This window comes from Pseudopipra pipra, chromosome W (assembly GCF_036250125.1).
Source record: "Pseudopipra pipra isolate bDixPip1 chromosome W, bDixPip1.hap1, whole genome shotgun sequence".
NCBI lineage: Eukaryota > Metazoa > Chordata > Aves > Passeriformes > Pipridae > Pseudopipra > Pseudopipra pipra.
In genome coordinates this window covers 47735675-47759902 of record NC_087580.1, presented here as the reverse complement: position 1 = coordinate 47759902, position 24228 = coordinate 47735675, and the positions used below count along the sequence as shown (strand labels likewise).

The 24228-nt window shown below is 38.9% G+C and overlaps 1 protein-coding gene across 1 annotated transcript; it reads left to right on the top strand.

Moving 5' to 3' along the window:
- The first annotated feature begins 3364 nt into the window (after positions 1–3364).
- LOC135405199 (mesoderm induction early response protein 3) lies at positions 3365–22326 on the top strand. Its single transcript, XM_064639884.1, has 13 exons — positions 3365–3475; positions 4176–4200; positions 5695–5843; positions 10492–10626; positions 12132–12252; positions 12610–12695; positions 12878–12950; positions 14877–15028; positions 15875–15956; positions 18649–18743; positions 21197–21324; positions 21508–21653; positions 21753–22326. The coding sequence occupies exons 1-13, from the start codon at positions 3467–3469 to the stop codon at positions 22208–22210; spliced, it is 1659 nt and encodes a 552-aa protein (XP_064495954.1). The 5' UTR covers positions 3365–3466; the 3' UTR covers positions 22211–22326.
- The last annotated feature ends 1902 nt before the right edge of the window (positions 22327–24228 follow it).

Genomic DNA, 24228 nt, shown 5'->3' with positions numbered 1-24228 from the left:
ATGGTATTATAAAGTGCAACCTCTCAGGCACGGCCTGCGCGCATCTTGTAACATCTTAGCCTTGGCAAAATAAACCCTTTCTTATCTCACCCCTAATTAACTGCTCTGGAGATTTTTTCAGCATCAAAATACCACGGCAACAGTGTAATCTTTCGTAACACATGGTAATGGTGTTTTCTGAACACCATGCATCTGTTGGATATGTCCATGATAGTGTAGATCTAAGAGTGCAGAATGTAAAAGACTTAATACTTTATCATTCTTTAAGGGTAAAGGAGAAAAAATGCTACAGATATCAAGAAATTTTCTTCTAGAGTTTCTACATGCTTTATCTTACAACTCCTCATCTATAACTGTTCAGCTTCATTTCATTATTGGTTTTGGAATTTATTCTTATCTTTTAATTCATTTTAGTCCTTTCCTTTTGTGATTATTGCAAAATATTTTTGTCCTTTTTTTTGAATGTGAGATTAACTTGGATGATAAAGTATATTAAAAATATGGACACAAAATATTTCTTCATTACTTCAGAAGGAACAGTTTAGGCAGATTTTTGTCCCATCTTCTTGATTCCAATTCAAGAGAAAAGATACCTTGAAATATAGAACTCCATACATTCTTGCATGCCCATCAGCTATGGAAAACTGTATTTGCATTGATGTAGCTATTTGACTCATTGTATATACACATATGCATATTTTGTTCAGCCATCACTAATTCAGAATGCCTGTAAAATGGAAAGAGCAATCTTATGCAGCTCTTCTGCTCATGGAAGTGAGGCAGAGAGCAGAAGCACACCCATGAAAACAATGGGCTCCAGTGGAAGCTCCTGATGATGCAGCACCATACCAGACTCCAGAAAAGCATGAGGTAGTTCAGTTTCCAAGCTACACTTTAAGAGCACTCTCCCCTGTTTCTGGAGAAAAATGCTAATTGAGAAAGAGGTGGTGTAATCCTTGTTGTTTTCCATCCCCTTCAAACAAGCTTACTTCACCATCCTCACTCTTTATCTTGATCTGTACTCAATGAAAACCACTGAGAGGTAAGACGGTTGTAACAGCATAGAACATAATTGCACTATGGATATTGCTATCAAAATCCAGTCCCAACTCAGATACAGGATCATAGCAGTCCTTTTTAAATCCTCAGGACCCAGTTTTTCACCGATCTTTTTTTGTAAGTATTGGAGTCTGCAAATGTTTGTAGGTTTTTCTATATAGTTGCAATTTCCAAGTGCAAAAATTAATCTCAGAAAAAGACAAGAAAATAAAATTGTGGGGTTTTTTTTTTTTTTTTGCAGACCCCTGTCCACTCTGAGCACTGTAGTTTTTTCAGAATCCTTGATGCAATTTATACAACAGCTCTGGAACACACCTAATGACCTGATGTGGTAGAACTATGAGTTCATATTATTGTGTCAAAGTGGTCTGAATTATAAATAAAAAACTTTGATCTAAATTTGTTAAAATTTTCAAGTGTCAAATTAACAGCAAAAGATTTATCTGTAAAATTGCACAGAACCGAAAAACTTAATCCCGTTAAACAGTTGAAAGATTGTGAAGTAAACTACTCCATAAGTTAGGAAATATCTAATTGCATCCAAATCAGGGAGAATTCCTATTGAGAAAATGTGTATAGTAGCAAATATGTACTTCCCTGAACTGGAGATTCTTCCTGCTGGACTTTCTGTGCTATTATGTTGATTACATGAACAGGTCTGGGTATGTGTTGCACATTCTGTGTTCATGGAAAGCTATTTTGCCTTGCCAGAGCTGAGGCTTCAAGGGAACAGGGATAGGAACTGGGTTTGCTCTATCTAGAGGGAACAAAACTGAAAAGTGCTAAGGAAAATAAGTGGGTTGTAATGGCATTCCAGATCAAAGGTGGAAAGTATTAAATCTTCCTTCATTTTTGAGTACATGCAGTGTGCTCTGATATAGCCTGTCTGTCACTGACCATTTTTACCTGATAACTCTCTAATCTGTGTATACAACTTTGGAAAAAGGCAGATAGATCAGGGATCAGAGGATGAGGTACTGCTGGAGCTGCTTGTGACTATGAGAACTTTCCTAAAAAATGTGTTTCTGCAAAGTCTTGGGATTTTTATGTTGCAAACATCTTACCCCTAGATATATCAAGAGCAGGTATGTCTACATCTTAGGCTGCTGTGTTGTTTGGACAGTTTATATATTGGAAGTAGACTAGACTCAGCACTGCAGCACATGACAGAAGTTAATTTACTCTGTTTCTCAGAGCAACAGCAGAATAAATTAAACAGTATAGAGCTCCACTACTTAAGTACCTAAACTAGCTTGGAATTTCTGTACTGTCTGCAAACCCAATTTAGAAACTGTTCACTTCAGGATACAGCCTTTAGCCTCCTGAATTCTCAGGATGGGACACAGTCTGAGGCACTATTGCAACTGAGTGTCACTGTGATGCACACCATTCCTCCAGCAGATCAATATGTGATATAGCAAAGCATGGCAGATGCTATTTTGGCCAAAAGCAGAAACATGTAATTCCAAAGTTAAAAGCATGAGTCTTTAAAGCCTGGGATCAAGTTGAAAACAGCCAAATTCCCACTTCCTGTGTACTGGGACAAAAAATGCCACTAAAAATGGAATAGATATTACTTTATAAATAAAACGCCTCAACTTTTAGATACAATATCCACTGCAAAGTAAATTTCACTTTCTCTGTTTAACCCACAGCTGGCAATCAATAACAGCAAGGTTTCAAGGCTTTGCCATTTTGTTTTCTGCTTCAGACACTTAATATGTAAGGTGTTAGCATAACTACTCCACCCCAGCACCTAGGAAGGGGCTCAATACGGAGTGAAGAGCAGGTCACAAAACTAGGTATTACTTGGCCACAGGGTAACGTTTCCGCACAGTATTCCCGGCCCCGGAACAGGACTGCAAGTCGCGGCAGTCTGTACAACCTGATCCAGACAAGCGCGGTGTGGCGCCGAAACCAGGGGACGTCCGAGTTACCTGGGCTCCAGCCGGCCTCAGGGCCCCAGCAAGTCCCGCTCACCTCGCCCCGGGACGGACAGCCTCTGCTGACCGAAGCTTCCCCGGGCGGCGCGGCGAGGCGAGGCGAGGCGAGGCGAGGCGAGGCGCGGCGAGGCGAGGCGAGGCGAGGCGAGGCGCGGCGAGGCGAGGCGAGGCGCGGCGCGGCGAGGCCGGCGGCCAGGGCCACGCCCCTCAGGCCTGAGCTCCGCGGCGGGCGCCGAGCATCCTCTCCGGGCGGGGCAGGCAGAGTACCTTCACCAGCGGGAGGCTGCGGCGCCGCTGGAGGTGGGGTTCTGACACTACTTCCTCCACCCCCAGCTCAGTCCTGCCGATCTCTCTGCTTCTTCCCATCCTGGCCGTCTCTGACTAGAACTCAACGGCTGCCATTGGCTTAGCGGCCTCATCCGGGCACTTGGCGCAACGCTGTTGCTCAGCTCGATCGTCCCAATATGGCGGAGGTGAGCGGGGAAAACGGGCTGGGGCGTCGGAATTCGGCTGGCTCTCTGCGGGGTCCCGCTGCTGGTAGGCCCCCTGCGCCCGTCTCACCATCCCCATAAGGCGCTTCTGGGACGGCTTGGCGGCGTGGGGTGGCTGGTGAAGCGGCCGGCAACCCCTAGGCACTGGGAGCCTGCGCGACTAGGCCGCACGGCGGGTGCCGCGCAGCGAGGGTCCCGAGTTCGCCGCCCGTGGGCGGCCGGCAAGCCGCGGCCGGGTGCGCGGCCACCTCACCGAGCCAGGGAGTCGCGGGATGCGCCAGCGGCGGCGCCGCCGCAGCGCGGGCGATGGAGAAATGCTCGGCGGGAGGGAGGAGGAGCGAGACCCGGGCCGGCAGCGGGGAAGAGGCGGCTGGTCCGGCTCCCTCTGCCTGCCCCTGTCGTGTCCCGCCGGGGTCGGAAGGAGTGGGAGCGCCGGGTCAGGCGCGGCTCCTGGGGAGCTTTTGCCAGGGAAGGAGGAAGAAAGGAGAGCGGCAAGCAGAGAGTGAGCGAGAGAAGGAGGGATGGGAGAGGGTAAACGCGATGGAGGGGGTGAGTAGGGCGGGGGCTGGCGGGGAAGGGAGCAGCTCCAGGAGTGGAGGGGGCGTGAAATGGAGACCCCCCCCTACCTCCTGCTGGGTTGGAGGGAGCCCACGTCTCACCTCGCTCTTCCTTCTCCCCGCAGGCTTCCTTTGGGAGTTCGAGCCCAGGTTCGTCTTTGCCCACCTTCTGCCCCAGCACCTAACCTGCTGCCCGCACGCTGCTTTCTCCTTCCTGCTCCTTCCCAAACTTACCTCCTGTTGCCTTGTAGCTTTCCTTACGCTTCATGTTCATGTAACTAACCACCTGCCTGATTTTTAAGAGAAGGAGATGTGCTCTGTGGAGTTCTTCCCATACCTCTGGTCACAGTTAGTAATTGGCTGCTCAGAACCCAAAATGAAAATAAAGTTTTGTAGCACTTGTAAGTCAGCATCTCAGTAAAGCCATGTAGCCTGGAGAGAGATCTCTTCTCCTGTTGCTGATAACTGCAGGGTTGTGTAAATTTTTGATTTCTTGATAATATCAGAAAACGTTTAAAATCATAATGATATGTAATTGTTAAGACTTTAACTGCTGTTAAGATTCTTTTGAATATTTACATAAGGAAGCATATTTAACATCAGCAGAGCTACTCATGAAAAATATTTGGGGAATATTGCTTCTGTGTACTTGCTCTCACCATGGGCTAAACACTAGTATGTAAGAACTAGAAGGGGAAACCAGAGGTGAAAGAGAAATATCCTAGTCTGTTTCTTTTCTCTTTCATGAAAGCCTTAACAAAGTGAATATTGAAGAACAAAACAACCTTGCATTTCAGTAATTTTTATTGTAGAACACTGATATTGCCGTGCAGAATATTTGCATCTTTAAAACTTGTTGAATCTAATGATAACCTTTCTAAGAAATGCACTTAAAATAACAACAGTGCTGTTTTGATGACTTATGAGTATCATTTTGGGTAATGAAAAAGTGTCTGGACTACAGAGCTATCACAATGATTTGTTAATTACTGTGATCCATTAGAAGTGTTTTGTTATTTCTGGTATATTTCCCTCTATTTCTTGAAAGTCTGCTATGTTTGTTCTTCCTTTTTAGATCAATTGCTAAGAATTAGTTTTATTAAAAGATCTCATCTGTGAGACTAATCTGAGTCTCACTGCTTATTTTGCTGTTGTTAGGAAACTTGTTTGCAACCTAAGTTAGCTGTTTATCAGTGAAAAACTATGCTAGTTACCATATAAATCATATAAATACAATCTAAATCTATAAATCAGTGTTTTGCAGCATCTGAAATCCTGTGACGTGGATGTTATACTTTAATGATGATTTCAAGGATCTTTAAAACAATCTTTTATTCAGTAAAATATTAATTTGGGATTGTACTTTCTGAAACTGTTTCAATAGTTTAGATACTTTTCCCAAGTGTATATATATATATATATATATATACTGTAAGAGAGAAAACTGCACCTATTACTTACAAGTACAAAAAGGGAAGGCCAGCTAAAGTAATTGAATTTGTCAGGTAATTAAGAATTTGTTCCATTTACTCTATGAGAGTTCTGACCCTGTATGTAAAAACTCATGCAACTTTATTTTTTTTGTGATGTAATTTCATATGTTGGTATAGAAAAAAAATTACTCAAATTAGGTTTTTTTGATAGTTGGCTCTTTATCATCTGAGGATCATGACTTTGACCCTTCTGCTGAAATGCTGGTACATGATTATGATGATGAGCGAACTCTCGACGAAGAGGAGGAAATGATGGAAGAAAACAAAAATTTCAGCTCTGAAATTGAAGATTTAGAAAAGGTAAGAGTGACTTGCTCTCTCCTAAATGTCCATATATGTTGTAGCTTTTTAGTGAAAAGAACACTCAACCTGTTCTTTAGTTTGTATTGTATAATGCAGTTTCCTGCAAAATGCCTTTGGAGTTTTTTTTTTAAAAAACATTAAAAATTTGTGTTTGGTTAGGATATAGCACTGCATCCTCATGAAAAGGCCGACCTTAGCTTCTCAAAGTTATAAGTGTTAAGTTCAGATTCTTCTTTTTCATTTAATAATCCTTTCACTTTGGAAATTACTGAAACAGGTTTTAGAGTCCTATCATCTAATATCCCTTATCATTTTTAAGTTTTATAAGTTGGAAATAAGTTTAAATTGTATGTTAAGTGACAGCTAGCTGTGTTTCATTTTGTTGGTCAGATTTTGGTTTTCCAATCTGGAAACAGTCCTGTTTTAGACATATTTTTCATGTTCATTTGCTACATAAATTGTAGTTACACATCTCAGTTTCATCAGTTTGCTGGTTGTACAAAATGACCACTGTGCTCCTTGGCTTTTCCTATTCTTTTTACACTCTTTAATTACATGTTTTTTCTGTTTATACCCCTTATTTGTCTGTGTCAGCGCATCACCCATTTTAAACGCCTGCTGAATGCTGAATATCCACAAACTGATGCTGCTTGCATTACCATTCAGTGACCCACTTACACCAGTCAGCATAACTGCAGATTTTGATCAACAGAATTCCAGGAAAGTGTAATTTTTAGTATTAAATAGGAGGCTGTGCTTTTGTAGTCCATTTAAAAACAAATTTTCTAAACTTGTGGGGTTTTTGTTTTGGTTTGGTTTTGCCTTGCTACCTTTTGCAATTATATTTCTGCTGATTATGATTTGCAATTATAATACCAAAGCAGCTTGCCAAGTCTGGTGGTTAAAATGGAGTTGTTACTCCACAAAATGATCTTATTGCTTCTATAAAAGAAAGAAAAAGAACTGAGGCACTCATCTTAAACACTTTAGTACTTTATGTCCCAATTCTGGAAAGACTTGGACATGAATTTACGTTTACCCATTGTGAAAAGCCTTTGCAGGACTAAGAACTTAACTGATTAAAGAAAACAAGTAATTTAATCAGTGTATAATTTCAACAGGAAATTTTTTAAGGTACTATGACTTTTAAAGGTAAATATTTCTAATTATTTGATGACTTGAATCAGGTAACTAAACAAAAATTCTCCACGGTTTGTTTTATTAATTGTGTTAGGATGCAAGTATGATGATATTTAGTAAAATAATTTGATCAAAAGCTGTTGGAAAAACACAAGTTATAAACCAAGCCTTTCTCTTGATTTTTGCTTCTGTATCATTAGCTGTTTTTCTCCTATTACTTGCTATACTGGTCTTGGCTGGGGTAGATTTAATTTTCTTCCTAGTAGCTAGTATGGGGCTATGCTTTGGATTTGTGCTGAAAACAGTGTTGATAACACACAGATGTTTTAGTTATTGCTGAGCAGGGCTTACACAGCCTCAAGACCTTTTCTGCTTCTCACACTGCCCTGCTCCTCGGGGACTGGCTGGGCATTGGTTGGTTGGTGGTGAGCAATTGTTTTCATTTGGATCACTTGTTTTTCTTGGGCTTTACTTCCCCCTCTTTTTTTTTTCCTTTTCCTTACAATTTCTTTAAAAAATTATTATGTCTTTTTAAATAATAAACTGTCTCTACTTGAACCCACAAGTTTCTTTTTCACTCATCCAATTCTCTTCCCTCCATCCCATGGAGGGGGGTGGGGGGAGGGAGCGGCTGTGTGGTGTTTAGTTGCCATCCGGGGTTAAGCCACAACAGTCCTTTTTAGTGCCCAATGTGGGGCACAAAGGGTTTGAGATAACAGATTTGACCATAACATATTAGGAGGAATTTATGTCTGTTAACAGTTGCTGGTCATGATATTGATTTATCTGCTCTTGATATTAGCTTATCTGATCTGTGCCATGCTCTTTTTTTTTGCTGTACATGTTAAAGATTGGTGTTGGCTTTTGCAGTTTACTGTGCTCTGTAGTGCTTAGTGGTGTTTTGCCTGGGAGATTTATTATTAAAACACTGGCCTTGAGCTTAATCTGGTATTTGGGCTCTGTACTGAAGCCATTACTGTACTTCAGGCACCATTTTATGGAGACAATTAACAATTATACTACTTCTGAGAGATTTTTTTGTGGAGGTAATACAGAATGGCACCTTCACCACCTTCTTTTGTCATGTTTTCTCCCTTGTGTCATGGTTTGAGAGCCCCAAAATCCAATTCTCGAGTCCTAGCCCCCCTCCCTCATCTCAACTCAGTGTGAGATGGGTTTTCCAGACACCACATGAGACTCAAAATGGGGGGAAAGGGATTATATATTACAATGGCTGAAATATTAGTATGGGGAAGCCTGGCAGATTGCTTATATCACACTACCATTAGCCTGCTGTGGCAAGCACCATGTGCTTACAATGGTGGAAGTAACTATGGAAACATCAAGTTTATGGCTGGCAACACTGCAGCCCTGAAAGAATTGGATCAGACAACAGGACTCTTCTGAAATAGCCTCAGAGATACCTGGACCAAGGAGCATGGCATTGACTGGGTGTATCACATCCCCTATCATGCACTGGCCTCCAGGAAAATCAAATAATACAATGGACTGTTAAAAGCTGCACTGAGAGCAATGGATGCTGGGACATTCAAGCATTGGGATACACATTTAACAGAAGTCACTTGGCTAGTTAACAGTAGAGGATCTGCCAGTTGACCTGGCCCTGCCCAATCAAAACCCCTGTGCACTGTGGAAGGAGATAAGATACCCATAGTACATATAAGGAACTGGCTGGAAAAAAAGTCTGGGTTATTCCTTCCTCAGGAAAGGGTAAGCCTATTTGTGGGATTGTTTTTGCTCCAGAACCTGGGTGCACTTATTGGGTAATGCAGAAGAATGGAGGAGTCCAATGTGTACCTTAAGGTGATTTAATCCTGGGTAAAAATAATCCATCATTTGAGTTGTATGATGGCAGTGCTACACGATGCTGTATGTCACCACTGCTGTGACTGTCACATATCAAAGGTATTATAGCAGGTACCTCTTGCTGCTAGCTAAGCTAGAGGCAAGAGGAGAGAGATTCATTGCAATGTTAAAACTTAAAGCCTAGTCCAAAGGGAGCAGGGGTGAGGAATGTAATGGATATACCTTTTAATTGTTGTAACTCATTATTTGAGTTGCATGTTATAGGAATTACTATAGCAGGAACCACCTGAACCACTGGAGGAAGCAGTTGCAGTGCAGCAGTGACCCGACCTGAGCTGGCTTTAGTGCCCAGTGACTCTATGCAACACACCACCTCTCCTGTCCTGAGTGACCACCAGAACAGATGGAGCCCAAAGTCATGGACTAAATGAATTCAATGAATGTTTTATAGATATTTATGGATATTTTACAGACATTTAACAGGGGGAAGGGGTGGTTAATGAGGATATATTGCAATAGAGTGGGACCTGAACATGATGTAAATGATATGGAATAAGGGTTGGAGAATGTACTGATTTTGGCTGGGATATAGATAATTTCTTCACAGTAGCTTGTATGGGGATATGTTTGGATTTGTGCTGAAAACAGTGTTGATAACATACTGATGTCTTCCTTATTGCTGGAGCAGGGCTTACTGAGTCAGGGCCTTTTTTGCTCCTCATGTTGCTACACCAGCGAGTAGGCTGGGGGTGCACAAGAAGTTGGGAGGGGACACAGCTGGGACAGCTGACCCCAACTGACCAAAGGGATATTTCAGACCATATGACATCATACTCAGCATATGGGCGGGGGGATGTTGGCAGGGGGGCTGCTGCTCAGGGACTGGCTGGGCATCGGTTGGTTGGTAGGTAGTGAACAGTTGTTTTCATTTGCATCATTTGTCTTTCTTGGAGTTTATAGTCCTCTTTCATGTTTAGTTGTGGTCTTTTTTTCTCCTATTTTCCTTGCATTTAAAAAAAATATTTATTTTTAATGATTAAACTGTCTTTATTTCAACCCATGAGTTTCTTTCTCACTTTTTCAATTCTCGTCTCCATCCCACCAGGGAGGAGTGAGTAAGCAGCTGTGTGGTGTTTATTTGCCAGCTGGGGTTAAACTACACCTTCTCTACAGTCATTATAAAATATATTGAGCAGAAGATGGAAAGGAGGGATAAAAAATTGTTACTTTGGTTTACTTTTGTGGTGTTTTGCATGCTTGCAGCTGTAACTATATAGGACTAAAGTCTTCAAGTTTTTCTACATTTCTTTCTTGTAAGAGGATTGTTAGTGTTCCTAGTATATCTTCTGTCTCGAAGAAGTATAGGCAAATCATGTTCTACAGTATGAATCAGATAAGGAGCAAATTTTTAATAATTACTCTTTAGTTTCATACACTAAATGGTTTTCTTCAATAGTTTAATGGGACTTCATTATATGCCAAGAGACATGGTTATGAATTATTTCAGTCTCGTGCCTGAAAATATTTTAGATCTTAAATCAAGATTCCTGCTTTCAGTCAAGTTTTTCTTGCTTGTTTTTTACTATTGTTTTTCAAAATATGTCTTATCCTTTTAGGCCTGAACTGTTTACAAGTATTTGGCAATATGTTGAAATTTTTGTAACTCTTCTTGTATTAGGAAGGAAACATGCCGTTGGAAGATTTACTGGCATTCTATGGCTATGAACCTGCAATTCCAGTTATGGCTGGTTCCAGTGTGGATAGCTCTCCAAGTGAACTTGCAGATGAGCTTCCAGATATGACTCTAGATAAAGTAAGTCAGAACTGTTTTCCCCTGTATTACAGTTTAAAAAGTAGAAATCTGTGTGACCTTAACTTATATTTCACTATCTCTTGATGTTACAAAATACATATCCTTGTCAATTTCAATATACAATTAAGAGTTACTGTACTTGTGGTGGATTTGGCAGTGTTAATTTTATGGTTAGACTGGATGACCTTAAAGGTCTTTTCCAACCTAAATGATTCTGTGATTGTACTCTGAATTAATTATTTTCCAAGGATATTTAGGATCTGAATCTAATTATAATTATCACACACATGCGTAGCAACTTTAGTGGCATTATATTACTACAATTGAGAAATGAATAAGGTAATGGTTCTTCTAAAACTCATTCAGAGAACTTTAAATAGATTTCCTTTTTTTTTTTTTAAGTAGCGGGATTTTTTCTGAAAAGTTCTGCATTTTATTTTAATGTATGCAATGTCCAGAAATAATAATTCTGGCTTCAAACATATATGTCATGTATCAAACCTTTGTGGATAGCTTGAAAAGTGCACTACTAAATGCTTTGGAATGTTTCTTTCAAATACATATAATTTGTAAAGGTCTCAACTTTGGGGGATGAGAGAGATTGTTTTATGTGCAATTACTATATGTATTGCATTATTGAATATAGAAACATGAAACTTCAGGTTTTGTGATTCACAGGCTAACTTTGAATTCTGAGATTAATCTGATTTTTTTAAAGCATATGCAGCTAGTAGCAACTAGTAGTTTGTATTATAAAATCTGTAGTTGTCTTTTTTTTCTTTCCATAAGTCTGATGAAATTATAAACTCCACAGAAAGTAGGGTATAATGATGGCTCTGCACATCTGATTCTCATTAGGAGTCATGATTGTGTTGAGGCTACAGAAATGTAGTCGGCTTTTCTAATACAGTTCTTTGCCTCCCTAATCTCTATACAGAAGGGTTCAAGCATGTCTGGTTGTGGAGAACGTGTGTTCTCACTCCCTTTCCCTTTCTTTTGCCCTCCCCTTTGCTTGCTCTTGCTTGCCCCTCCTCTTGCTCTATTATGTATTTTCTATTGTTTGTAATTCTTCTCAGGAAAAGTGCCTGGCTTTTGTTTTGGGTTTTTGTTGTTTCAGTCGTACCCACCCCCCCCCCCCCAAATTTAAGGGCTATCTGTGATGCAAATAATGACAAAATTTTAAATATTTCCACTCACATTTTTCATTGGAAGCAGTTGGAGGAACATCTGAGATTTGATGCATTACTACTTGTACATTTATTTTAATAGAAGAAAAGGGGGAAATAAACCTCTGTGTTTAACTCTGAAATGAATGGTTATATTTGTTTTGAGAATTAGGAGTGGACTAGCTTTTTAATTAAGAGTGAAGAGTCTGCTAAAATTACTTATGATAAAATAGTTCATTTTAATTAATGAGACTTACAATTTGCTGAATCTAAATGCTCGCCAGTCTATACTTAATAGTCAGTCTGAAATTTTGGGTTTTTTTTATTTTAATGAAACAGGAGGAGATAGCTAAAGACCTCTTGTCAGGTGATGATGAAGAAACACAGTCCTCTGCTGATGACTTGACACCATCAGTTACTTCACATGAGGCTACCGACTTCTTTCCTCGGCCATTAAGATGTAGGAAACCTAATTTTATAATAGTACTCAAAAGGTCTTAGCATTATATATAGCTTCCTAGTTTAAAATATCAAAATTGCAGAGTGGGATAGAGAAACAGTGCTTTGCAGGAGGTTGTACGTGAATATTGTCTTTGGTTGGTATTATTGATTACCTAAAAGACCTATATTTAGTACAGTGCTCAAAGCACAAGTACAATTAATTTTTAAAAAAATACAGTAGTTTTTCAGAATTATTAGTTAGTTTGTCAAGGAACACTCTTTGTAATTTTCTGTATGTTAGTGAATGACATGAATATGTAGCCCGTTCTTTTAAATTAGTGTTTCTCTACTAAAACCAACTTATTTTTGTCTGAAGCAAACACTACATGTGATGGAGATAAGGAATCAGATGGTGAAGACATAGAGGCAGACAATGGTAATTCATCTGAAGATTTGAGAAAGGTAATAACTATATCTTAAGAAAAAATTAAGAAAAATTTTACTATTAAAATGCATTAAAATTTATAGTACATATCTAAAATAGAAAATCTCTGCAAAATCCCATGTTAATGGAATTCATAATGCTTCCATGCACAGAATATTAAGCTAATACCCTTTTCTTATCATTTTTGTTACATCTTCAGGAAATAATGGTCGGTTCACAGTATCAGGCTGAAATTCCACCTTACCTTGGCAGATACAGTGATAATGAAAAGGGTAAGTTCTGTTTTATTCAATGGCTTAGTTAAAGTCTCAGGGACCTTAAAAAAAACCCCAAAACAACCAAACAAAATAAACCTAGTCAACTGAAGTAACACAACCACATAATTCTATCTCGAAAGTGTGATTCTACAACTTTGAGTGGATATTCTCAAGAAGATGTAGGAGTAATATTAGGAGGCAGCAAACTGGGTCGAGAAGGAAATATTTTCATCATGGTATCATAACTGGGCTATGAACATGTAACTTAGTTTATATTGAAGATCAGTATTTTTCTTTGCTTGTTTTTTGGCAAGCACAACAGTGCAGGTTGCAAAATGGATATGAAAAACAAAGAAATTAACTATTTTAATTTTCCATAGCATGAGTAGAAGATGTAGGTCCTGAAATTGTGCTACAGTAGAAGAAACAATTTTATTTAATAGAGTTTTATTTGGTATCTTTAGAAACCTTCACTGGCTGGATGCATTAGCAAGTGAACATCTCTTGTGTTGCTTAAGAGACCTATGGAAGTTTCTGATTTTCTAAGATTTAAGCATGATGCTTACTGGTTGTAAGAAATGGAAGAGCGAGAATCAGTTTTATCTGAATAGTCCTTTTACTATGTACACATCTTGACTTCTCCTTGGCCAAGAACTAGAGAAGGGCCAGTATCTAGAGGATGATCAGGAAGGTGTTAATCTGACAACTTTCTCTGGAATGAGCTGGTGCTAGAGAGAACTAGTGAGAGTACTGTCCACTGGCATAGCCAGGAGCAAAGAGGTAGCTCCCAGATGGGAGAACCTGAGGAGTTCCTCTTGAGACTATCAGGCATAGATTCCAGTGAGAAGTGCTAGGTTGTCTTGGTTGATAATGGAGATTGAAGCTGAGCTCAGCAATGCTTGGAGAGGTTGGACCTGGCTGTATAGGTGGAGGATTCTGTAAAAGCCTCTTTTGTACTCCCTGAAGAGCATGTGATGGCAAACAGGTGCTTATATTTCTGCTATGAAGTCCCAGCTACTGGAATTGTGCTAGAAGGCAATTCTGCTCTTCTATAAACCTTACACTTGTAATGTCTGTTTGAAAGCTTTCCATGTTCTTAAGTCACCTTAGATTAATATTCTTTCCTGCAGTTTTATGAGAGATTTGAGAATCTTCTTTATCTCTTCTACTGTAACTGCCATTATACTTGGGTGTGTTTGAATTTAATAACTCTCATTTGTATTGCCAAGAGAGTAAAGGATTTGTAGTTTAATCTAGAATTTAAATGTGCACAGACAAAGGTTCAGGCCAACTCTTGAATATTTACAATATATTTCAAATAAACTACTTAAGAGGTGCATACATGATTTCAGTATACTACGAAGGAGGACTATACATCATGATTGCTTGTAAAATATGGAACGTACAAGTTGTTAACAGCATCCAGTTGTTAGTGAATGGAAAAAGAAATTACCACATTGAGACCTAGATTTCCATTCTGTTAAGTAAGTTTCGGCAAATTTTAGTTGAAAATTACCAGTTAGCTGCCACCTCTTTTTTTTGTTTGTTTTATATGCAATATTTGAAATATTAAAGTACACTCTTTTACTGTAAACTATAGCTTATTTGTTGTAACCAACTGAATAAAACTGAGTAGTTTTGCTAGGTTTTTTTAAGTGAAGATGATGAATACATATGCATAATTTGACATGAATCATCTAGCTGTCAACAAGCTGCTCCTCTGTAAAGATTCTGTCTCAAGAGCCAGTCCCTTATCCTTATGGGACCTGAATCTCTTCACCATACCACACTGAAGAGTCTCCCTCTTAACTGAGGCTTTTTGGGGAGAAAGTGAGCTGCATTTTAAAAGTGGCATGATGGTGCTTGATTTGATTACTTCTATATTCCTGTTCTTAGCCTTAAAAATGTCACACCTGCTATTAATGAATTCTGTTTTAACAGCCTATGAAAATGAAGACCATTTACTTTGGAAACCTGATGTGATCTCAGAAAGTAAAGTTAAAGAATACCTTTTTGAAACCTCCTTAAGAGCAGGAAATGAAAATGCGATTGGCAGGATTCCTGAAGGACTACATACACGGGACAATGAACAAGTATATTTTATATCCTGTTCTATTTGTGACACATTGCTTTGTAATTAATGTGTTCTGTTTCTATGCCTTGTATTATAAAGGCAGCAATATTCTTTGGTTGTTTTTTTTAAGATGTTATTGGGGTCAGGATCTTATTTGTAATTTTAAGCACGTGCTTAAAATTATGAGTATTTGAATGTTGGCAGTGTTGTGATCTGTGATGTTCCTGATTGACATGCTGTTGACAAATCTAGCTTTTCTAATTATCGCATATAATGTTTTACATTTGCTTAATTAAACTTTGCCTTAATATTTGGATGGTGTAGGAATAGATACATTTCTGGAAGAATTTGTAACGGAAAGTTAGAACTCATTTTGCTATGAAGGCTTTCTGCCTGGATGGTGGATCTTTCTCAAAGGCAGTTTCAATGCTTCCCCCCCCCCCCCCCCCCGCATAGCAAGAGAAGTTCTCAGCCTTGCTCTCTGGTATGCAGAGAGATAACATGTTTGCAGACATGTACAAGGCCTCCTTGGGCCAGAGAGAGTGGGGGAGGAGAGAGAGAAGATACAAAAAACTGAGGAGGAGGAGGGGCATTGCCTTTTGCCCCTGGGACCCGATGTGTGCAAAATCTGAAATAAACCTTTTTTTTAATCCTTCCACTGCCTTGGCATTCTCGGGAAGAATACCTGTGAATGTTTACCTTACAGATGGTTTTGCTTTTGGTGGTTGTTTTAAAATTTTCATCCTGTATAAAGATAAATCCTCTTTTTTTACATTAGATATGTTCACTGAAAGGGTTGTTTCAGGAGTTTAGATAGGATATTTGCACACTTTGACTCTTTCTAAAGATGACTTCTATTTTATAGGCACTATATGAACTTCTCAAAAGTAGCCATAATGTTAAAGAAGCAATTGAGAGATACTGCTCAGATGGAAAGGCATCTCAGGGTAAGAGAGTACCTGCTTTTTACGAAACATGTCTTTGGAGGGGGAGGATAAATAAATGAAAAGTTGTGTAGAAAAACCATGAGTAAGATTCAGATTGATGAGCCAGAACTTGAGGTGAGACCGCCCCAGTGCAGAGCAGAGCAGGACAATCCCCTCCCTCACCCGGCTGGCAATGCTTTGCCTGATGTTCCCCCCCAGACATGGTTGGCCCTCCTGGCTTCCAGGGCACTGCTGACTCATGTCCAACTGGCCATCAACCAGGACCCCCAGGTCCCTTTCTGCAGCACTGCTTTCCAGCATCTCATTCCCCAGTCTGTCTGTATATCCAGGGTTGGCCCATCCCAGGTGCAGAATCTGGCGCTTTCCCTCATTCCACTTCATATGGTTGGTGATTGCCCAGCTCTCTAATTTGTCGAGGTCTCTCTGCAGGGCCTCCCTGCCTTTGAGGGAGTGAACAGCTCTTCCCAATTTAGTATCATCAGCAAACTTACTTAGCATCCCTTCCAGTCCTGCATCCAAGTCATTTATGAAGATGTTGAAGAGCACAGGGCCTAAGATGGAGCCCTGCATAACCCCACTGGTGACAGATCGCCAGTCTGATGTCACCCCATTCACTATTACCCTCTGTCCTCAACCCGTGAGCCAATTGCTCACCCACTGCATGATGTGTTTATCCAGCTGTGGGCTGGACAGTTTGTCCAGAAGGATCCTGAGAGAGACAGTATCAAAAGCTTTACTGAAATCCAAAAGGATTACATCAACTGGCTTCCCTTGATCAACTAGATGGGGAACCTTGTCCTACAAGGAAATTAAGTTTGACAAGCAGGACTTTCCTCTCATGAAGCTGTGCTGGCTGTGACCAATGACTGCGTTATCCTTCAGGTGTTTTTTAATAATTCCCATTAGGTATATAACTCAGATTAGGTATAATTGGACTTTTGACCAGATTTACATTTCTGCTGGAGAAGTTTGTAACTTGTATAAAGGTTGCAGGATCAGATTTTACATCTTTTCTTTCTTTCTTTCCTCTGTTTCCTTTGCTGTTTTAAGAATGATACACACTGAGCAGAAGGATGGAGGGGGAGTTGTGATTTTGCTCCCATAAGGCACTTCTCTCCCACATTACAGTGCCTTTCTGAGATCATAGTCAATTATCATCTGATAACATTTATACCATAATCAGGAGAACATAGCTGATAATATGAGTGAGCCCCACTCTTCATCACTGTGATAACATTGTGCTATGTCAACCCTAAACTGATTCTACTGTATAGTTCTATGGGTCTTTGGTAGAGTATGGAGAGATTTGCTTGAGTTTACAGTGGAAAACATGCTTCCATCTTGTTTGTCCCTAACTTTATTACTCCTTTAAATAAAAATCAGTGTGTATCATTTAGCAAAGGCAGTTCTTTGTCCTGTATTCTAACATGTTCCATAAAACAGAAATGGACTATGAGCCCTGGTATAAATTTGTATTCTGGCAGATATTCTCTACTCAGAACTGGATCCAAGGGGAATTTGAGTGTTTATGAGTTAGGTGCTGTGAAAGCTAAGTATCGAAGGTAAAACTGAAGGGAACAATAAGGAATATCAGAGCGGTGTTTCAGAAAGCTCTTTTACAAGAAGAGATTGTATGTCAGAGCCCCAAATTCTGTCCTAAGGACTAGTACTCATCCCCTCCCAGGCACCAAGACAGATGGGATTTATACCCTCATTAAAAATGGTGAAGGGGGATAATACTGTTAATGATTGTCTCTTAGAGTAACCACTGTGCAATGATCTACTCTACCCACTGAAGTTCACTGCTATTCTCAGTAGGAGTTAAAAATCCGCATCTCCCAAGATAATTTCGTAACAGTGAGACTTTACATGGGGATCTCCTCTTTGGAGCTTGAGAATTCTGTAGTAAGGAGTGCAAAATTAATGGCCTTGTAGTGGAATGATGATCACCTTCATCTGGAAGCAGAAAGGTCTTTGTTCCAGTGTCTGCTTCCAGAAATGTTTCAAAATGTTTTTGTTGGTTGTCTTTTTGTTCTCCACTCCCATTGGCTTTAAATGACAGCTGAACAGATCACTATTATGAATGTAAGATGCCTGAAATATCCCTCTTTTATTATATATAGATACAAAACCATAATCAAGATAAGGAAGAAACAATACTTGAGACAAAACTGACTTACTCAAATAGTTTGAGCTACTTTGTTTTAAAACTCTTATTCCTTTTTAGTGTTTTTTGTTTTGTTTTCTTTAATTTGTAAAACTAAAATTCACTTCTGTCTTCCAAAAGGTTCCTTCACACTTTTTCCAATAGTCACCGTTCATTGTATCTGATGCAAGAAGGAATATTCAGAAAAATAATCCCATTGATATCTTAGTGATGTTATCAAATCTTGGTTTTTTTGATGACAAACTTTTTAAGAAGTAATAAATCAAGTCTTTTGAATGTCCTTTACCCTCCAGGGTAAAACATTTCAGAAATCAGACTTTTTTATGAGTCTTTATAAACAGAAATATTAGATTTCAGGTAGGATATCTGTACAGTAGAGGAAAGAACATTGGTCTAAATAACTGAATTGTTGCCTTTTTTAGAGTGTGTTTGGGTAATCAGGCATTAGCAACACAAATATTTTGTTCTCTGTAAAAGGTTAGTGAGCAAAAATAAGTTTATCATGCTACTTTTGTAATTGTCTAGAAGAGATGACAGCATGGACAGAAGAAGAATGCAGAAGCTTTGAAAATGCACTTCTGATTTATGGAAAAGACTTTCATCTCATACAGAAAAACAAGGTTAGTATTTTACAGTTAAATGGAAGAATTGGTAGATGATATGATGCTGAATATTTGTAAAAGTAATGCGTTTTTCAGAAGCTATGCAGAAGAGTGAAATAAGAGGCAACATATTAAAACCAGCTTGGTGTTTTTGTGCTAATTTTGCCTCTGATGCCATTGGAAAAGCTAGGCATTGCAACATGAGTCAATATATTATCTCTGAAATCAACTTATGTTGATATTGTTTCCATATATGGAAGCATTTCTATGCATTTATATTATAATTTAGATAAAATGTCTGCCTCTCCTAGAAGTGTATTATTTTCATACCATGGCTGTGGGAGGGGAAAAGACATCTTTAATTAATTTTGTCACTCAGAAGGTGTAATTCTACAGAAATGGGCTTAGCTCTTTGTGTTTTCAGAAAGTGTAGTCATCTATTAGTACCATCCAGGTTTCTGGCCAAAAAAGGAGTTCTAATCTTGACTTGAATTGCTTCTGATTGATTCCTCTGTGCCTGAAGAATAAGAATTGGATTTTTTTTTTTTTATCAAGTATGTATATCACTTGGTACAGTTGTCAGTATGGATGTTTCCAAACTTTCTGTATATCTCCTATATGTTTTGATACCACCTTGAGGTTTTGTACTGGTTTTGACTGGGATAGAGTTAATTTTCTTCATAGTAGTGTTGCCTAAAGAAACTTCGGGGAGAAAAAAACTCCCGAGGCAATTTAGTTTTGGAGGTGAGATAAGGAAAGGGTTTTAATTTGTGCCTCTGAGGCATAAGATTACAAGATGCATGCAAGTCCCTCTGTACAGATGTTACAATTTATAATATTGTCTGTCCAATCCCAGATGTTTCCACCCTGTGGCTTTTGCCCTGATCTACCCTCGGTCTGCCCCTGGGGAATTGGGGCTAGGGACTTTTCGAGATCCTCTTTTCATCAATCATCATCTTCTTCAGAGTACAAGGGGCATATATTCACCCAGTTCTTGACTGTACTTTTGCGGTTTAGGCCAAGATAAAAGCATTCTCCAAACAGAACAGGCCTAATCTTAAAGAGAGACTAAACATTTCTACTGGAATTCAGGTGTAGAATTGATATAGGGAGCATGGAATGGGGTGATAGGGTTGGGGAATGTGTGTAGTTACTATGCTAAGGGTAAAGGAATAAGGGCTGCTGCTTCTAAATCTACTTCTACTATATAACTACTTATAAAGCTTATAAAAATTAGAAAAATCCAAAAAAACAGATGGACCTTAAGGCATCAGTAGCTAGTATGGGCTATGCTTTAGACTTGTGCTGGAAACAGTGTTGATAAGACGCTAATGTTTTAGTTATTGCTGAACAGGGTTTATGTAGAGTCAAGGCCTTTTCTGCTCCTCAGACTGTCCTGCCAGTGAGTAGGCTGGGGGTGCACAAGAAGCTGGGAGGAGGGACAGCTGACCCCAACTGACCAAAGGGATATTCCATACCATATGACATCATACTCAGTAATAAAATTGGGGGGTGAAGGTTGTTGGGTGGGGGCTTCTGTGGCTTGGGGACTGGCTGGGCATCAGTTGGTTGGTGGTGAACAATTGGGGTTTTTTGCATGTTGCTGGTGAGGCTTAAACCACAACAAGTTTTTTCTTTAGGAGACTGGTGCTTTTGTTGTATTTCAGGTAAACTTTATAGGGTTGTGGTTGCTGTTCAACAACTGTCTGATAGTCCTGTTCAACACTTGACTTAACTTGTTCTATAATAAATATTTGGGTGGTTCAAATTGTAAATGGACCTTACCCATAAACAATAATTAACCAGAGATACAAAGAAATAATTTTAAAATATTTTTTCCAATGTGCAACAAAACATACGAGTTGATCTATGTCACTATGGACCAGAATTTTATAAGTACCCAACATCTTTTCTGCTTCACTTCTCTTGGGTCATTCATTTGCTCAGTGTTTTCCATCCTAAGAGAGAGTCTGTCTCATAGTTAAAAAACTTACTATGTAGGTTATGAACTGAAATACTTCAGATGTAGATACAGTTTCAATCTAGTTTAAAAAAAACCAAACCTAAACAACAGTAATGTATACAATAGAACAGATGTAGTAATTATTTAGAATAGAATAGACTATTTCTGTTGGAAGGGGCCTACAACGATCATCTAGTCCAGCTGCCTGACCACTTCAGGGCTGACCAGAAGTTACAGTGTTATTAAGAGCGTTGGCCAAATGCCTCTTAAACACTGACAGGCTTGGGGCATTGACCACCTCTCTAGGAAGCCTGCTCCAGTGTTTGACCACCCTCTCAGTAAAGAAATTTGAAACTGTAAATGTTTTTTTCAGGTCTTCTGATTTAATTGGTTTGTTCCAGATACTAGAACAGTAAAAGTAACAATATTGCAGGAATATGGGGACTAGGGAGATGACAAAACATAATGCTTTGCATTTATCTTGTCAATTCTTCCTGACTTCTTTTAGGTAAGAACCAGAACAGTTGCTGAGTGTGTGGCTTTCTATTACATGTGGAAAAAGTCAGAACGTTATGATTACTTTGCTCAGCAAACAAGATTTGGAAAGAAGAGATATAACCATCATCCTGGAGTTACGTAAGTAAAATGTCTTCAGAATATGTTTTCTGTTGCAAATTGTAAATGTAGAAGATTAGTTTTTTCTTCCCATCATTGCAGTGTAATGCTGCAGTGGCTATGGCAACTGAAAATAAATCCATCATCATTTTTAGGCCTTGTTTTCCTGTTAAATAACTCATTATGAATGCCATATTCTTTAAGGGACTACATGGATCGTTTGGTAGATGAAGCAGAAGCCCTTGGTGGAGCAGTACATACTTCAGCCTTAACATCTAATACTCGAACAGAAAGCATTCCTGATCAACAGCTAAGCATTCTGAACTCTATCACTGCCAATGAGTTGACAGGTAAATCAAGGAAAAAAACCAAACAAAACCCACAAACTTTTTGTTGTAACTATATAAACAACTATTTCATTTACATTTTATGTTCATCTTTTTTTCCAGCATTGACAAACAGTGTAGCTACAGTCTGCCACACTTCAGATGTGAATTGCCTTGACGATGCCTTCCCTCCTATGGACAGCTTACCCCGAGCAGCAGTTAATCATGTGCCTGTTGGAACAGAAGAATTACTTAACTTGCCTAGCAATGGTGAAAGTGATTGTTTTAATTTATTTGAGACTGGCTTTTATCCCTCAGAGCTAAACCCAATGAACATGTGCAGTGAGGAGACAGAAAGACCTGCGAAGAGATTGAAAATGGGAATTGCTGTCCCAGAATCTTTCATGAATGATGTCTCAGTAAATAACCTTGGTGTGGACTTTGAGAACCACACACACCATATTACCAGTGCCAAAATGGCTGTTTCGGTGGCTGACTTCAGCAGTCTATCTGCAAATGAGACAAATGGCTTTATAAACACCCATGCTCTTCACCAACATACTGCCCTTCACTCAGAATGACTGTGGAAAACTAAAACAGTGGGTATTTTATGCAGTAATAGTAAACTTGATGGGAGCTATCAGGTTTGCTTAGTCTTTCACTGGAAGTTTGAACTTTGACATCAGTGATGTCTTTTTATGTATAGAACTATATCTTGATTTATCAAGAGTGATTTCTTTTTTCAGTCCATAAATGTGGAAATGTTTGGCAGTTTGGAACTAAGAGAACTCTGGTGCAGCTTTAAGCTCTGCTTCAAATTTCTTTTAAAGCCTGTAGAGAGAGGACATCATTTCAAAACCAGCACAGAAGTTCCGAACTGATTGGAGTGGCTTTTTAGTCAAAGTTACTTTTGCCATAACGGATGCAGTGTAATAACAGTGTTTACAGGTACCATTCCTGATCCCTGCTTAATGTAGCATTTTATTTTATTTTTTTTTTTATAAAGGCAGAGATGAGTTTCTTTAACTGCACAAACATACAACGATGTTTTATAATGGAACCTTCTCTTATGTGATACTAAACTAGAGCACTTCAGTTTAAAAAACAGCAATTTCATCTTGGTGGAAGCTAGCACAAGGGATTTAACATGAGTAAAGTATGAAGACCTACACTTGGAGGCTGTTGCAAAGTTATAGGCCATGGCTACCTTACACAGAAGTAATTATGCTGCCAGAGGTATCTGTGTACTTTAAACGTACTGGCGTAAACAGATACATTTTAGACTATTGTATTCAGATAGGTTTTGTCCACAACTTTGAAGATTATTGCACCTGTGTAACTTAACTTTGCTAAGGCAGCTGATGTATAAAGCTACAGTCTGTACATCTTAGGATTTACCACTAAACAGTCTACGTTTTGGAAGACAGATTATTTGGAGCACTGCAGTTCAAAGTGTTACAATTTTGAGAGACTGTCTAGTTTATATAGAAATAGTAGAACCTTGAAGTATGTATTTGGAAGTTTTTCTTCAGTGTGGATTGAATTTATTTGTTTCGGCAAGTCATTGGCTCAAAAATGGCACTTCGCTACCTTGGTCAAATAGAAAAGGATGAGTAAAAATGTTTCCCCTAAAAGCGACTATTTAACTTCAATAAATTTTTATTTTGCTCATTGAGTGCAATTTAGCCATCCATGAAGTTTGTCTTTCAAATGTTTGCTCTAATTCTTGTGAGAGACCATTACTTCAGTAGGATTACCTCTTTCCCTCCATACTTTTTCCTTGCACTGTTCATATTACAAATTTAATTGCCACAAACTTGTTTTGATTATTGAAGTGATTAAGCTCGCGTTGTTGATATATGCAATAGTTGCTTCAAGGTTATGCCGAGTAATTAAAAAGTAGTGACTTTAATATTTGAAAGGGAAGAGGATATTTATTATGCATACTATGAACTGCATTGACATCCTGAGTTATGGATGCAGTGTATGGAGTTTTCTTTACAGCACTGCAATGAAGATTGGTTTGAAGCATTTATGCAATAGCACATTTACCATATTAAAACAAATTAGTTTAGCACAGTGGACAAAAGTAAAGATAATTTTGTAATCAGTTCTTAACTTATACATCTGAAATATGTAATTCTAATAAGTAAATAATGGGTAGCCTTGACCCTGTGTTGTACTCTGACATTTTTAGACAAGTTGTCAGCTTCTTGTTGCTGTGTTTTGTGCTGAACTGTGTACCTTGTTTCTTTTCTTTACGAATCAAAACATTTTATGTAATTTTGTAAAATACTGGTCATAATCCTTCATTGTTATACATTCAAGTTTATGGGTTTACAGTGAGTGGCTGGTCTGTATAAAAATCATTATACAAAGATGACTGAATGCTTATAACAGTTGCGTTTAAATGAACATGCCCATTCTCATTAGCTGATGCAGTAATATATTCAATTTATCTATGCATTGCTGGGCTCTTAATGCAGACAGACTTGTCTAAGGTTTGGGTTGTCAGCAAGTTGAATGGACACTTTAGTTATTTAATAAAGACTTTTGACCAAAATTCAGAAAATTATGGGAGAAAAATTAATTCCAGCTA